The 14,725-nt window shown below is 43.7% G+C and overlaps 1 protein-coding gene across 1 annotated transcript in view; it reads right to left on the reverse strand.

Annotated features, from left to right (window-relative positions):
• The window catches only part of LOC134988467 (sideroflexin-4-like), a 120,706-nt gene that overhangs the window by 65,039 nt on the left and 40,942 nt on the right, over positions 1-14,725 (reverse strand). Inside the window, exon 3 of the mRNA XM_063950551.1 lies at positions 3,632-3,686. Within this exon, the coding sequence (XP_063806621.1) occupies positions 3,632-3,686 (55 nt within the window). The remainder of the gene's footprint in view (positions 1-3,631; positions 3,687-14,725) is intronic.

Genomic DNA, 14,725 nt, shown 5'->3' on the forward strand with positions numbered 1-14,725 from the left:
TTAGGAGCCAACCATGTTGTTGCAGAATTGTCAGCGATAGCGCAATGTTTTTCATCAATTGCTCCTTGGATCTCGCCTTTATGAGGAGATCGTCCAAGTACGGGATAATTGTGATTCCCTGCTTGGTTAAAATCCTCGGAGCCGTGGACAGACCAAACGGCAACGTCTGAAATTGGTAATGACAATCCTGAACAGCAAACCTCAGGTATGCCTGATGTGGAGGATATATGGGAACGTGTAAGTAGGCATCCTTTATGTCGACCGACACCATAAAATCCCCCCCCCTCCAGACTGGAGATCACTGCTCGGAGAGATTCCATCTTGAATTTGAATTTCTTTAGAAAGGAATTGAGGGATTTTAGTTTCGAAATCGGTCTGACCGAGCCATCCGGCTTCGGGACCACGAAGTGACGGGGGTACTGTGACAATGACTTGATTTTGACACGAAGTGACGGGGGTACTGTGACAATGACTTGATTTTGACACAGCTTTAGTATTGCAGCGCATACTACCTCCCTTTCTGGAAGAGAAGCTGGCAAGGACAATTTGAAAAATCGGTGAGGGGGCACGTCTTGAAACTTTAATTTGTACCCTTGGGATACTATTTCTAATATCCAAGGATCCACGGCCGAGCGAACCCAGGCCTGACTGAAGAGTTTGAGACGTGCCCCCACCGGTGCGGACTCCCGCAGAGGAGCCCCAGCGTCATGCGGTGGATTTAGTAGAAGCCGGAGAGGACTTCTGCTCTTGGGAACTTGCCACAGCCTGTGACCGTTTTCCCTTTCCTCTTCCTCTCGCAGCAAGGAAGGAGGACCCTCGTCCTTTTTTGTATTTATTGGGCCGAAAGGACTGCATCTGATAGTGGGGCGTTTTCTTTTGTTGTGCAGGAACATAAGGTAAAAATGACGACTTACCCGCGGTAGCCGTAGATACCAGGTCAGTGAGGCCGTCACCAAACAAGACACTACCGTTAAACGGTAGAGACTCCATAGTCTTCTTCGAGTCAGCATCAGCATTCCATTGATGAATCCACAATGCCCTCCTAGCTGAGACTGCCATGGCATTGGTCCTTGATCCAAAAAGGACAATATCCCTTACAGCTTCTTTTAAATATGCTGCAGCATCCCTGATATGACCCAGAGTCAAAAGCACGCTATCCCTGTCCAGGGAATCTACCTCAGATGACAAGTTATCTGCCCACTTTTCTATAGCGCTACTCACCCATGCCGACGCAACGGCAGGCCTGAGTAGCGACCCTGTAGTGACATAAATGGATTTTAGTGTATTTTGCTGCTCACGATCCGCAGGATCCTTTAGGGCTGCCGTGTCAGGAGACGGAAGCGCCACCTTTTTGGACAGACGCGATAGAGCTTTGTCCACCGTGGGGATCGACTCCCACTTTTCCCTGTCCCCAGAGGGAAACGGATATGCCACTGTAAAATTCTTTTGGGAACCTGTACCTTCTTGTCAGGATTTTCCCAAACCTTTTCAAAAAGAGCGTTTAGTTCATGAGAGGGAGGAAACGTTACCTCAGGTTTCTTTCCTTTAAACATACAGACCCTTGTATCAGGAACAGCAGGGTCCCCCGTGATATGTAATACTTCTTTTATTGCCACAATCATGTACTGAATGCTCTTAGCCAGTTTTGGATTTAATCTGGCATCACAATAGTCGACACTGGAGTCAGAGTCTGTGTCGGTATCTGTATCAGCTATCTGGGTAAATGCACGTTTCTGTGACCCCGAAGGGGTCTGAGCTTGTGACAATGCATCTTCCATGGATTTCCTCCATGTCTGGTTCTTAGATTCAGATTTATCTAATCTCTTAGTCAACCGAGCCACATTTGCATTCAAAACACTCCACATATTTACCCACTCAGCAGTCGGCGGTGCTGCCAGGGTCAGTCCCACCGCCTTTTCTGTCCCCACTCCAGCTTCCTCCTGGGAAGAGCACTCAGCCTCAGACATGTCGACACACATGTACCGACACCTACAATCACACTGGCTATAGGGGACAGACCCACAGCAAAGCCTGTTAGAGAGACACAGAGGGAGTTTGCCAGCTCACAACCCAGCGCCTATCCCGGTACTGAAACTTTATATACAATAGCCTCTGGGGCTATATGTGAGGTATTTTTAGCCTTTTTAAAGGTTTTCATTTGCCTCCCAGGGCGCCCCCCCCCAGCGCCCTGCACCCTCGGTGACTGCCGTGTGAAGTGTGCTGAGAGGAAAATGGCGCACAGCTGCAGTGCTGTGCGCTACCTTAAGAAGACTGCAGGAGTCTTCAGCCGCCGATTCTGGACCTCTTCTTGCTTCAGCATCTGTGAGGGGGCCGGCGGCGTGGCTCCGGTGACCATCCAGGCTGTACCTGTGATCGTCCCTCTGGAGCTGATGTCCAGTAGCCAAGAAGCCAATCCATCCTGCACGCAGGTGAGTTCACTTCTTCTCCCCTCTGTCCCTCGTTGCAGTGATCCTGTTGCCAGCAGGACTCACTGTAAAATAAAAAACCTAAGCTAAACTCTCTAAGCAGCTCTTTAGGAGAGCCACCTAGATTGCACCCTTCTCGGCCGGGCACAAAAATCTAACTAAGGCTTGGAGGAGGGTCATAGGGGGAGGAGCCAGTGCACACCACCTGATCCTAAAGCTTTACTTTTTGTGCCCTGTCTCCTGCGGAGCCGCTATTCCCCATGGTCCTTTCAGGAACCCCAGCATCCACTAGGACGATAGAGAAAATAAAGATAATAGCACCAATTTTACTGTGCCCCCCCCCCCCCCTCCCCCTGTTACTTGTACAGCAGTGTGGAGGTCAGGGCCAGCGTCTCTGCAGCTTCTGTGAAGAGAAAATGGCGCTGGTCAGAGCTGTGAGGGCTAAGCCACGCCCCCTCACCAGCGCGCTTCAGTCCCGCTCATTTTAGCATATTTATACTGGCGGGGGTCTATATTAAGTGCCCAGGAACTTTTCATATAACTTTTACCAGTTTTTTACTTCAGGTCTACATGCTGCCCAGGGCGGCCCCCCGCTGCGTGTGTGGGAGCATGGCGCGTAGCGCGACCGATGCGCGGTACCTCAAGACCTGAAGTCTTCTGCCATCACTAAAGCCTTCGGTTCTTCTTTTACTCACCCGGCTTCATTTTTCTGGCTCTGTGAGGGGGGTGACGGCGTGGCTCCGGGAACAAGCAGCTAGGCGTACCAAGTGATCGGACCCTCTGGAGCTAATGGTGTCCAGTAGCCTAAGAAGCAGAGCCCTTGAACTCACAGAAGTAGGTCTGCTTCTCTCCCCTCAGTGCCACGATGCAGAGAGCCTGTTGCCAGTAGATCTCCCTGAAAATAATAAACCTAACAAAAGTCTTTTTTCAGAGAAACTCAGTAGAGCTCCCCTGTGTGTGACCAGTCTCCCTGGGCACAGAATCTAACTGGATTCTGGAGGAGGGGCATAGAGGGAGGAGCCAGTTCACACCCCTTGAGAAATATAAGTGACAATCCTACCCATTTAGCACATTAGAGGTAAGTGGGTGTCATGAGTCTCTCAGGGGCAAACTCCTTTAAATTCCTGCAGGGAGTGACGCACGTGCACCTTCCCACTCCCAGCTGCGGCACTCTGACCCTCTGTATAAATGTCTATCATACTCACCAGGCGGTCGCAATATGAAGGGGATGGTGTCGCCTGTATCGGGGTGCACAGAGACCTTCATACGAGAAGAGAAAACACATTATAATTCCCCTATGACTGTGTGATGTCACACCGTCACTATACAGCTCCCGTCTCTGCTTCCCTCAGCGCTGTATATAGTGATATAGCAGCAGAACATATACACAGTATATAGTATAACTGTGATGTCACACCGTCACTATACAGCTCCTGTCTCTGCTTCCCTCAGCGCTGTATACAGTGATATAGCAGCAGAACATATATACAGTATATAGTATAACTGTGATGTCACACTGTCACTATACAGCCCGTCTCTGCTTCCCTCAGCGCTGTATACAGTGATATAGCAGCAGAACATATATACAGTATATAGTATAACTGTGATGTCACAGCGTCACTATACAGCTCCCGTCTCTGCTTCCCTCAGCGCTGTATATAGTGATATAGCAGTAGAACATATATACAGTATATAGTATAACTGTGATGTCACACCGTCACTATACAGCTTCTGTCTCTGCTTCCCTCAGCGCTGTATATAGTGATATAGCAGCAGAACATATATACAGTATATAGTATAACTGTGATGTCACACTATCACTATACAGCTCCCGTCTCTGCTTCCCTCAGCGCTGTATATAGTGATATAGCAGCAGAACATATACACAGTATATAGTATAACTGTGATGTCACACCGTCACTATACAGCCCGTCCCTGCTTCCCTCAGCGCTGTATATAGTGATATAGCAGCAGAACATATATACAGTATATACTATAACTGTGATGTCACACCGTCACTATACAGCTCCTGTCTCTGCTTCCCTCAGCGCTGTATATAGTGATATAGCAGCAGAACATATATACGGTATATAGTATAACTGTGATGTCACACCGTCACTATACAGCTCCCGTCTCTGCTTCCCTCAGCGCTGTATATAGTGATATAGCAGCAGAACATATATACAGTATATAGTATAACTGTGATGTCACAGCGTCACTATACAGCTCCTGTCTCTGCTTCCCTCAGCGCTGTATATAGTGATATAGCAGCAAAACATATACACAGTATATAGTATAACTGTGATGTCACACCGTCACTATACAGCTCCCGTCTCTGCTTCCCTCAGCGCTGTATATAGTGATATAGCAGCAGAACATATATACAGTATATAGTATAACTGTGATGTCACACCGTCACTATACAGCTCCCGTCTCTGCTTCCCTCAGCGCTGTATATAGTGATATAGCAGCAGAACATATATACAGTATATAGTATAACTGTGATGTCACACTGTCACTATACAGCTCCCGTCTCTGCTTCCCTCAGCGCTGTATATAGTGATATAGCAGCAGAACATATATACAGTATATAGTATAACTGTGATGTCACACCGTCACTATACAGCTCCCGTCTCTGCTTCCCTCAGCGCTGTATATAGTGATATAGCAGCAGAACATATATACAGTATATAGTATAACTGTGATGTCACACCGTCACTATACAGCTCCCGTCTCTGCTTCCCTCAGCGCTGTATATAGTGATATAGCAGCAGAACATATATACAGTATATAGTATAACTGTGATGTCACACCGTCACTATACAGCTCCCGTCTCTGCTTCCCTCAGCGCTGTATATAGTGATATAGCAGCAGAACATATATACAGTATATAGTATAACTGTGATGTCACACTGTCACTATACAGCTCCCGTCTCTGCTTCCCTCAGCGCTGTATATAGTGATATAGCAGCAGAACATATATACAGTATATAGTATAACTGTGATGTCACACCGTCACTATACAGCTCCCGTCTCTGCTTCCCTCAGCGCTGTATATAGTGATATAGCAGCAGAACATATATACAGTATATAGTATAACTGTGATGTCACACCGTCACTATACAGCTCCTGTCTCTGCTTCCCTCAGCGCTGTATATAGTGATATAGCAGCAGAACATATATACAGTATATACTATAACTGTGATGTCACACCGTCACTATACAGCTCCTGTCTCTGCTTCCCTCAGCGCTGTATATAGTGATATAGCAGCAGAACATATATACAGTATATAGTATAACTGTGATGTCACACCGTCACTATACAGCTCCTGTCTCTGCTTCCCTCAGCGCTGTATATAGTGATATAGCAGCAGAACATATATACAGTATATAGTATAACTGTGATGTCACACCGTCACTATACAGCTCCCGTCTCTGCTTCCCTCAGCGCTGTATATAGTGATATAGCAGCAGAACATATATACAGTATATAGTATAACTGTGATGTCACACCGTCACTATACAGCTCCCGTCTCTGCTTCCCTCAGCGCTGTATATAGTGATATAGCAGCAGAACATATATACAGTATATACTATAACTGTGATGTCACACTGTCACTATACAGCTCCTGTCTCTGCTTCCCTCAGCGCTGTATATAGTGATATAGCAGCAGAACATATATACAGTATATAGTATAACTGTGATGTCACACCGTCACTATACAGCTCCTGTCTCTGCTTCCCTCAGCGCTGTATATAGTGATATAGAGGCAGAACATATATACAGTATATAGTATAACTGTGATGTCACACCGTCACTATACAGCTCCCGTCTCTGCTTCCCTCAGCGCTGTATATAGTGATATAGCAGCAGAACATATATACAGTATATAGTATAACTGTGATGTCACACCGTCACTATACAGCTCCTGTCTCTGCTTCCCTCAGCGCTGTATATAGTGATATAGAGGCAGAACATATATACAGTATATAGTATAACTGTGATGTCACACCGTCACTATACAGCTCCCGTCTCTGCTTCCCTCAGCGCTGTATATAGTGATATAGCAGCAGAACATATATACAGTATATAGTATAACTGTGATGTCACACTGTCACTATACAGCTCCTGTCTCTGCTTCCCTCAGCGCTGTATATACTGATATAGCAGCAGAACATATATACAGTATATAGTATAACTGTGATGTCACACCGTCACTATACAGCTCCCGTCTCTGCTTCCCTCAGCGCTGTATATAGTGATATAGAGGCAGAACATATATACAGTATATAGTATAACTGTGATGTCACACCGTCACTATACAGCTCCTGTCTCTGCTTCCCTCAGCGCTGTATATAGTGATATAGCAGCAGAACATATATACAGTATATAGTATAACTGTGATGTCACACTATCACTATACAGCTCCTGTCTCTGCTTCCCTCAGCGCTGTATATAGTGATATAGCAGCAGAACATATATACAGTATATAGTATAACTGTGATGTCACAGCGTCACTATACAGCTCCCGTCTCTGCTTCCCTCAGCGCTGTATATAGTGATATAGCAGCAGAACATATATACAGTATATAGTATAACTGTGATGTCACACCGTCACTATACAGCTCCTGTCTCTGCTTCCCTCAGCGCTGTATATAGTGATATAGCAGCAGAACATATATACAGTATATACTATAACTGTGATGTCACACCGTCACTATACAGCCCGTCTCTGCTTCCCTCAGCGCTGTATATAGTGATATAGCAGCAGAACATATATACAGTATATAGTATAACTGTGATGTCACACTGTCACTATACAGCTCCTGTCTCTGCTTCCCTCAGCGCTGTATATAGTGATATAGCAGCAGAACATATATACAGTATATAGTATAACTGTGATGTCACACCGTCACTATACAGCCCCTGTCTCTGCTTCCCTCAGCGCTGTATATAGTGATATAGCAGCAGAACATATATACAGTATATAGTATAACTGTGATGTCACAGCGTCACTATACAGCTCCTGTCTCTGCTTCCCTCAGCGCTGTATATAGTGATATAGCAGCAGAACATATATACAGTATATAGTATAACTGTGATGTCACAGCGTCACTATACAGCTCCTGTCTCTGCTTCCCTCAGCGCTGTATATAGTGATATAGCAGCAGAACATATATACAGTATATAGTATAACTGTGATGTCACACCGTCACTATACAGCTCCTGTCTCTGCTTCCCTCAGCGCTGTATATAGTGATATAGCAGCAGAACATATATACAGTATATAGTATAACTGTGATGTCACACCGTCACTATACAGCTCCTGTCTCTGCTTCCCTCAGAGCTGTATATAGTGATATAGCAGCAGAACATATATACAGTATATAGTATAACTGTGATGTCACACCGTCACTATACAGCCCGTCTCTGCTTCCCTCAGCGCTGTATATAGTGATATAGCAGCAGTACATATATACAGTATATAGTATAACTGTGATGTCACACTGTCACTATACAGCTCCCGTCTCTGCTTCCCTCAGCGCTGTATATAGTGATATAGCAGCAGTACATATATACAGTATATAGTATAACTGTGATGTCACACCGTCACTATACAGCCCGTCTCTGCTTCCCTCAGCGCTGTATATAGTGATATAGCAGCAGTACATATATACAGTATATAGTATAACTGTGATGTCACACCGTCACTATACAGCTCCCATCTCTGCTTCCCTCAGCGCTGTATATAGTGATATAGAGGCAGAACATATATACAGTATATAGTATAACTGTGATGTCACACTGTCACTATACAGCTCCCGTCTCTGCTTCCCTCAGCGCTGTATATAGTGATATAGCAGCAGAACATATATACAGTATATAGTATAACTGTGATGTCACACCGTCACTATACAGCCCGTCTCTGCTTCCCTCAGCACTGTATATAGTGATATAGCAGCAGAACATATATACAGTATATAGTATAACTGTGATGTCACACTGTCACTATACAGCTCCCGTCTCTGCTTCCCTCAGCGCTGTATATAGTGATATAGTAGCAGAACATATATACAGTATATAGTATAACTGTGATGTCACACCGTCACTATACAGCTCCCGTCTCCGCTTCCCTCAGCGCTGTATATAGTGATATAGCAGCAGAACATATATACAGTATATACTATAACTGTGATGTCACACCGTCACTATACAGCTCCCGTCTCTGCTTCCCTCAGTGCTGTATATAGTGATATAGCAGCAGAACATATATACAGTATATAGTATAACTGTGATGTCACACCGTCACTATACAGCTCCCGTCTCTGCTTCCCTCAGCGCTGTATATAGTGATATAGCAGCAGAACATATATACGGTATATAGTATAACTGTGATGTCACACCGTCACTATACAGCTCCCGTCTCTGCTTCCCTCAGCGCTGTATATAGTGATATAGCAGCAGAACATATATACAGTATATAGTATAACTGTGATGTCACACCGTCACTATACAGCTCCCGTCTCTGCTTCCCTCAGCGCTGTATATAGTGATATAGCAGCAGAACATATATACAGTATATAGTATAACTGTGATGTCACACCGTCACTATACAGCTCCCGTCTCTGCTTCCCTCAGCGCTGTATATAGTGATATAGAGGCAGTACATATATACAGTATATAGTATAACTGTGATGTCACACTGTCACTATACAGCTCCCGTCTCTGCTTCCCTCAGCGCTGTATATAGTGATATAGCAGCAGAACATATATACAGTATATAGTATAACTGTGATGTCACACCGTCACTATACAGCTCCCGTCTCTGCTTCCCTCAGCGCTGTATATAGTGATATAGCAGCAGAACATATATACAGTATATAGTATAACTGTGATGTCACACCGTCACTATACAGCTCCCGTCTCTGCTTCCCTCAGCGCTGTATATAGTGATATAGCAGCAGAACATATATACAGTATAGTATAACTGTGATGTCACAGCGTCACTATACAGCTCCTGTCTCTGCTTCCCTCAGCGCTGTATATAGTGATATAGCAGCAGAACATATATACAGTATATAGTATAACTGTGATGTCACACCGTCACTATACAGCTCCCGTCTCTGCTTCCCTCAGCGCTGTATATAGTGATATAGCAGCAGAACATATATACAGTATATAGTATAACTGTGATGTCACACCGTCACTATACAGCTCCCGTCTCTGCTTCCCTCAGCGCTGTATATAGTGATATAGCAGCAGAACATATATACAGTATATAGTATAACTGTGATGTCACACCGTCATTATACAGCTCCTGTCTCTGCTTCCCTCAGCGCTGTATATAGTGATATAGCAGCAGAACATATATACAGTATATAGTATAACTGTGATGTCACACCGTCACTATACAGCTCCCGTCTCTGCTTCCCTCAGCGCTGTATATAGTGATATAGCAGCAGAACATATATACAGTATATAGTATAACTGTGATGTCACACCGTCACTATACAGCTCCCGTCTCTGCTTCCCTCAGCGCTGTATATAGTGATATAGCAGCAGAACATATATACAGTATATAGTATAACTGTGATGTCACACCGTCACTATACAGCTCCCGTCTCTGCTTCCCTCAGCGCTGTATATAGTGATATAGCAGCAGTACATATATACAGTATATAGTATAACTGTGATGTCACACTGTCACTATACAGCTCCCGTCTCTGCTTCCCTCAGCGCTGTATATAGTGATATAGCAGCAGTACATATATACAGTATATAGTATAACTGTGATGTCACACCGTCACTATACAGCTCCCGTCTCTGCTTCCCTCAGCGCTGTATATAGTGATATAGCAGCAGAACATATATACAGTATATAGTATAACTGTGATGTCACACCGTCACTATACAGCTCCTGTCTCTGCTTCCCTCAGCGCTGTATATACTGATATAGCAGCAGAACATATATACAGTATATAGTATAACTGTGATGTCACACCGTCACTATACAGCTCCCGTCTCTGCTTCCCTCAGCGCTGTATATAGTGATATAGCAGCAGAACATATATACAGTATATAGTATAACTGTGATGTCACAGCGTCACTATACAGCTCCTGTCTCTGCTTCCCTCAGCGCTGTATACAGTGATATAGCAGCAGAACATATATACAGTATATAGTATAACTGTGATGTCACACCGTCACTATACAGCTCCTGTATCTGCTTCCCTCAGCGCTGTATATAGTGATATAGAGGCAGAACATATATACAGTATATAGTATAACTGTGATGTCACACCGTCACTATACAGCTCCCCGTCTCTGCTTCCCTCAGCGCTGTATATAGTGATATAGCAGCAGAACATATATACAGTATATAGTATAACTGTGATGTCACACCATCACTATACAGCTCCCGTCTCTGCTTCCCTCAGCACTGTATATACTGATATAGCAGCAGAACATATATACAGTATATAGTATAACTGTGATGTCACACTATCACTATACAGCTCCTGTCTCTGCTTCCCTCAGCGCTGTATATAGTGATATAGAGGCAGAACATATATACAGTATATAGTATAACTGTGATGTCACACCGTCACTATACAGCTCCCGTCTCTGCTTCCCTCAGCGCTGTATATAGTGATATAGCAGCAGAACATATATACAGTATATAGTATAACTGTGATGTCACACCGTCACTATACAGCCCGTCTCTGCTTCCCTCAGCGCTGTATATAGTGATATAGCAGCAGAACATATATACAGTATATAGTATAACTGTGATGTCACACCGTCACTATACAGCCCGTCTCTGCTTCCCTCAGCGCTGTATATAGTGATATAGCAGCAGAACATATATACAGTATATAGTATAACTGTGATGTCACACCGTCACTATACAGCTCCTGTCTCTGCTTCCCTCAGCGCTGTATATAGTGATATAGCAGCAGAACATATATACAGTATATAGTATAACTGTGATGTCACACCGTCACTATACAGCTCCCGTCTCTGCTTCCCTCAGCGCTGTATATACTGATATAGCAGCAGAACATATATACAGTATATAGTATAACTGTGATGTCACACTATCACTATACAGCTCCTGTCTCTGCTTCCCTCAGCGCTGTATATAGTGATATAGCAGCAGAACATATATACAGTATATAGTATAACTGTGATGTCACACTGTCACTATACAGCTCCTGTCTCTGCTTCCCTCAGCGCTGTATATAGTGATATAGAGGCAGTACATATATACAGTATATACTATAACTGAGATGTCACACCGTCACTATACAGCTCCCGTCTCTGCTTCCCTCAGCGCTGTATATAGTGATATAGCAGCAGAACATATATACAGTATATAGTATAACTGTGATGTCACACCGTCACTATACAGCTCCCGTCTCTGCTTCCCTCAGCGCTGTATATAGTGATATAGCAGCAGAACATATATACAGTATATAGTATAACTGTGATGTCACACCGTCATTATACAGCTCCTGTCTCTGCTTCCCTCAGCGCTGTATATAGTGATATAGCAGCAGAACATATATACAGTATATAGTATAACTGTGATGTCACACTGTCACTATACAGCTCCCGTCTCTGCTTCCCTCAGCGCTGTATATAGTGATATAGCAGCAGAACATATATACAGTATATAGTATAACTGTGATGTCACACCGTCACTATACAGCTCCTGTCTCTGCTTCCCTCAGCGCTGTATATAGTGATATAGCAGCAGAACATATATACAGTATATAGTATAACTGTGATGTCACACCGTCACTATACAGCTCCCGTCTCTGCTTCCCTCAGCGCTGTATATAGTGATATAGCAGCAGAACATATATACAGTATATAGTATAACTGTGATGTCACACCGTCACTATACAGCTCCCGTCTCTGCTTCCCTCAGCGCTGTATATAGTGATATAGCAGCAGAACATATATACAGTATATAGTATAACTGTGATGTCACACCGTCACTATACAGCTCCCGTCTCTGCTTCCCTCAGCGCTGTATATAGTGATATAGCAGCAGAACATATATACAGTATATAGTATAACTGTGATGTCACACCGTCACTATACAGCTCCTGTCTCTGCTTCCCTCAGCGCTGTATATAGTGATATAGCAGCAGAACATATATACAGTATATAGTATAACTGTGATGTCACACCGTCACTATACAGCTCCCGTCTCTGCTTCCCTCAGCGCTGTATATAGTGATATAGCAGCAGAACATATATACAGTATATAGTATAACTGTGATGTCACACCGTCACTATACAGCTCCTGTCTCTGCTTCCCTCAGCGCTGTATATAGTGATATAGCAGCAGAACATATATACAGTATATAGTATAACTGTGATGTCCCACCGTCACTATACAGCTCCCGTCTCTGCTTCCCTCAGCGCTGTATATAGTGATATAGCAGCAGAACATATATACAGTATATAGTATAACTGTGATGTCACACCGTCACTATACAGCTCCCGTCTCTGCTTCCCTCAGCGCTGTATATAGTGATATAGCAGCAGAACATATATACAGTATATAGTATAACTGTGATGTCACACCGTCACTATACAGCTCCCGTCTCTGCTTCCCTCAGCGCTGTATATAGTGATATAGCAGCAGAACATATATACAGTATATAGTATAACTGTGATGTCACACCGTCACTATACAGCTCCCGTCTCTGCTTCCCTCAGCGCTGTATATAGTGATATAGCAGCAGAACATATATACAGTATATAGTATAACTGTGATGTCACAGCGTCACTATACAGCCCCTGTCTCTGCTTCCCTCAGCGCTGTATACAGTGATATAGAGGCAGAACATATATACAGTATATAGTATAACTGTGATGTCACACCGTCACTATACAGCTTCTGTCTCTGCTTCCCTCAGCGCTGTATATAGTGATATAGCAGCAGAACATATATACAGTATATAGTATAACTGTGATGTCACACTGTCACTATACAGCTCCTGTCTCTGCTTCCCTCAGCGCTGTATATAGTGATATAGCAGCAGTACATATATACAGTATATAGTATAACTGTGATGTCACACCGTCACTATACAGCTCCCGTCTCTGCTTCCCTCAGCGCTGTATATAGTGATATAGCAGCAGAACATATATACGGTATATAGTATAACTGTGATGTCACACCGTCACTATACAGCTCCTGTCTCTGCTTCCCTCAGCGCTGTATATAGTGATATAGCAGCAGAACATATATACAGTATATAGTATAACTGTGATGTCACACCGTCACTATACAGCTCCCGTCTCTGCTTCCCTCAGCGCTGTATATAGTGATATAGCAGCAGAACATATATACAGTATATAGTATAACTGTGATGTCACACCGTCACTATACAGCTCCCGTCTCTGCTTCCCTCAGCGCTGTATATAGTGATATAGAGGCAGAACATATATACAGTATATAGTATAACTGTGATGTCACACTGTCACTATACAGCTCCCGTCTCTGCTTCCCTCAGCGCTGTATATAGTGATATAGCAGCAGAACATATATACAGTATATAGTATAACTGTGATGTCACACCATCACTATACAGCTCCCGTCTCTGCTTCCCTCAGCGCTGTATATAGTGATATAGCAGCAGAACATATATACAGTATATAGTATAACTGTGATGTCACACCGTCACTATACAGCCCGTCTCTGCTTCCCTCAGCACTGTATATAGTGATATAGCAGCAGAACATATATACGGTATATAGTATAACTGTGATGTCACACTGTCACTATACAGCTCCCGTCTCTGCTTCCCTCAGCGCTGTATATAGTGATATAGCAGCAGAACATATATACAGTATATAGTATAACTGTGATGTCACACCGTCACTATACAGCTCCCGTCTCTTCTTCCCTCAGCACTGTATATAGTGATATAGCAGCAGTACATATATACAGTATATAGTATAACTGTGATGTCACACCGTCACTATACAGCTCCTGTCTCTGCTTCCCTCAGCGCTGTATATAGTGATATAGCAGCAGAACATATATACAGTATATAGTATAACTGTGATGTCACACCATCACTATACAGCTCCTGTCTCTGCTTCCCTCAGCGCTGTATACAGTGATATAGCAGCAGAACATATATACAGTATATAGTATAACTGTGATGTCACACCGTCACTATACAGCCCGTCTCTGCTTCCCTCAGCGCTGTATATAGTGATATAGAGGCAGAACATATATACGGTATATAGTATAACTGTGATGTCACACCGT

Source organism: Pseudophryne corroboree, unplaced genomic scaffold (genome assembly GCF_028390025.1).
Source record: "Pseudophryne corroboree isolate aPseCor3 unplaced genomic scaffold, aPseCor3.hap2 scaffold_1066, whole genome shotgun sequence".
Taxonomy (NCBI): domain Eukaryota; kingdom Metazoa; phylum Chordata; class Amphibia; order Anura; family Myobatrachidae; genus Pseudophryne; species Pseudophryne corroboree.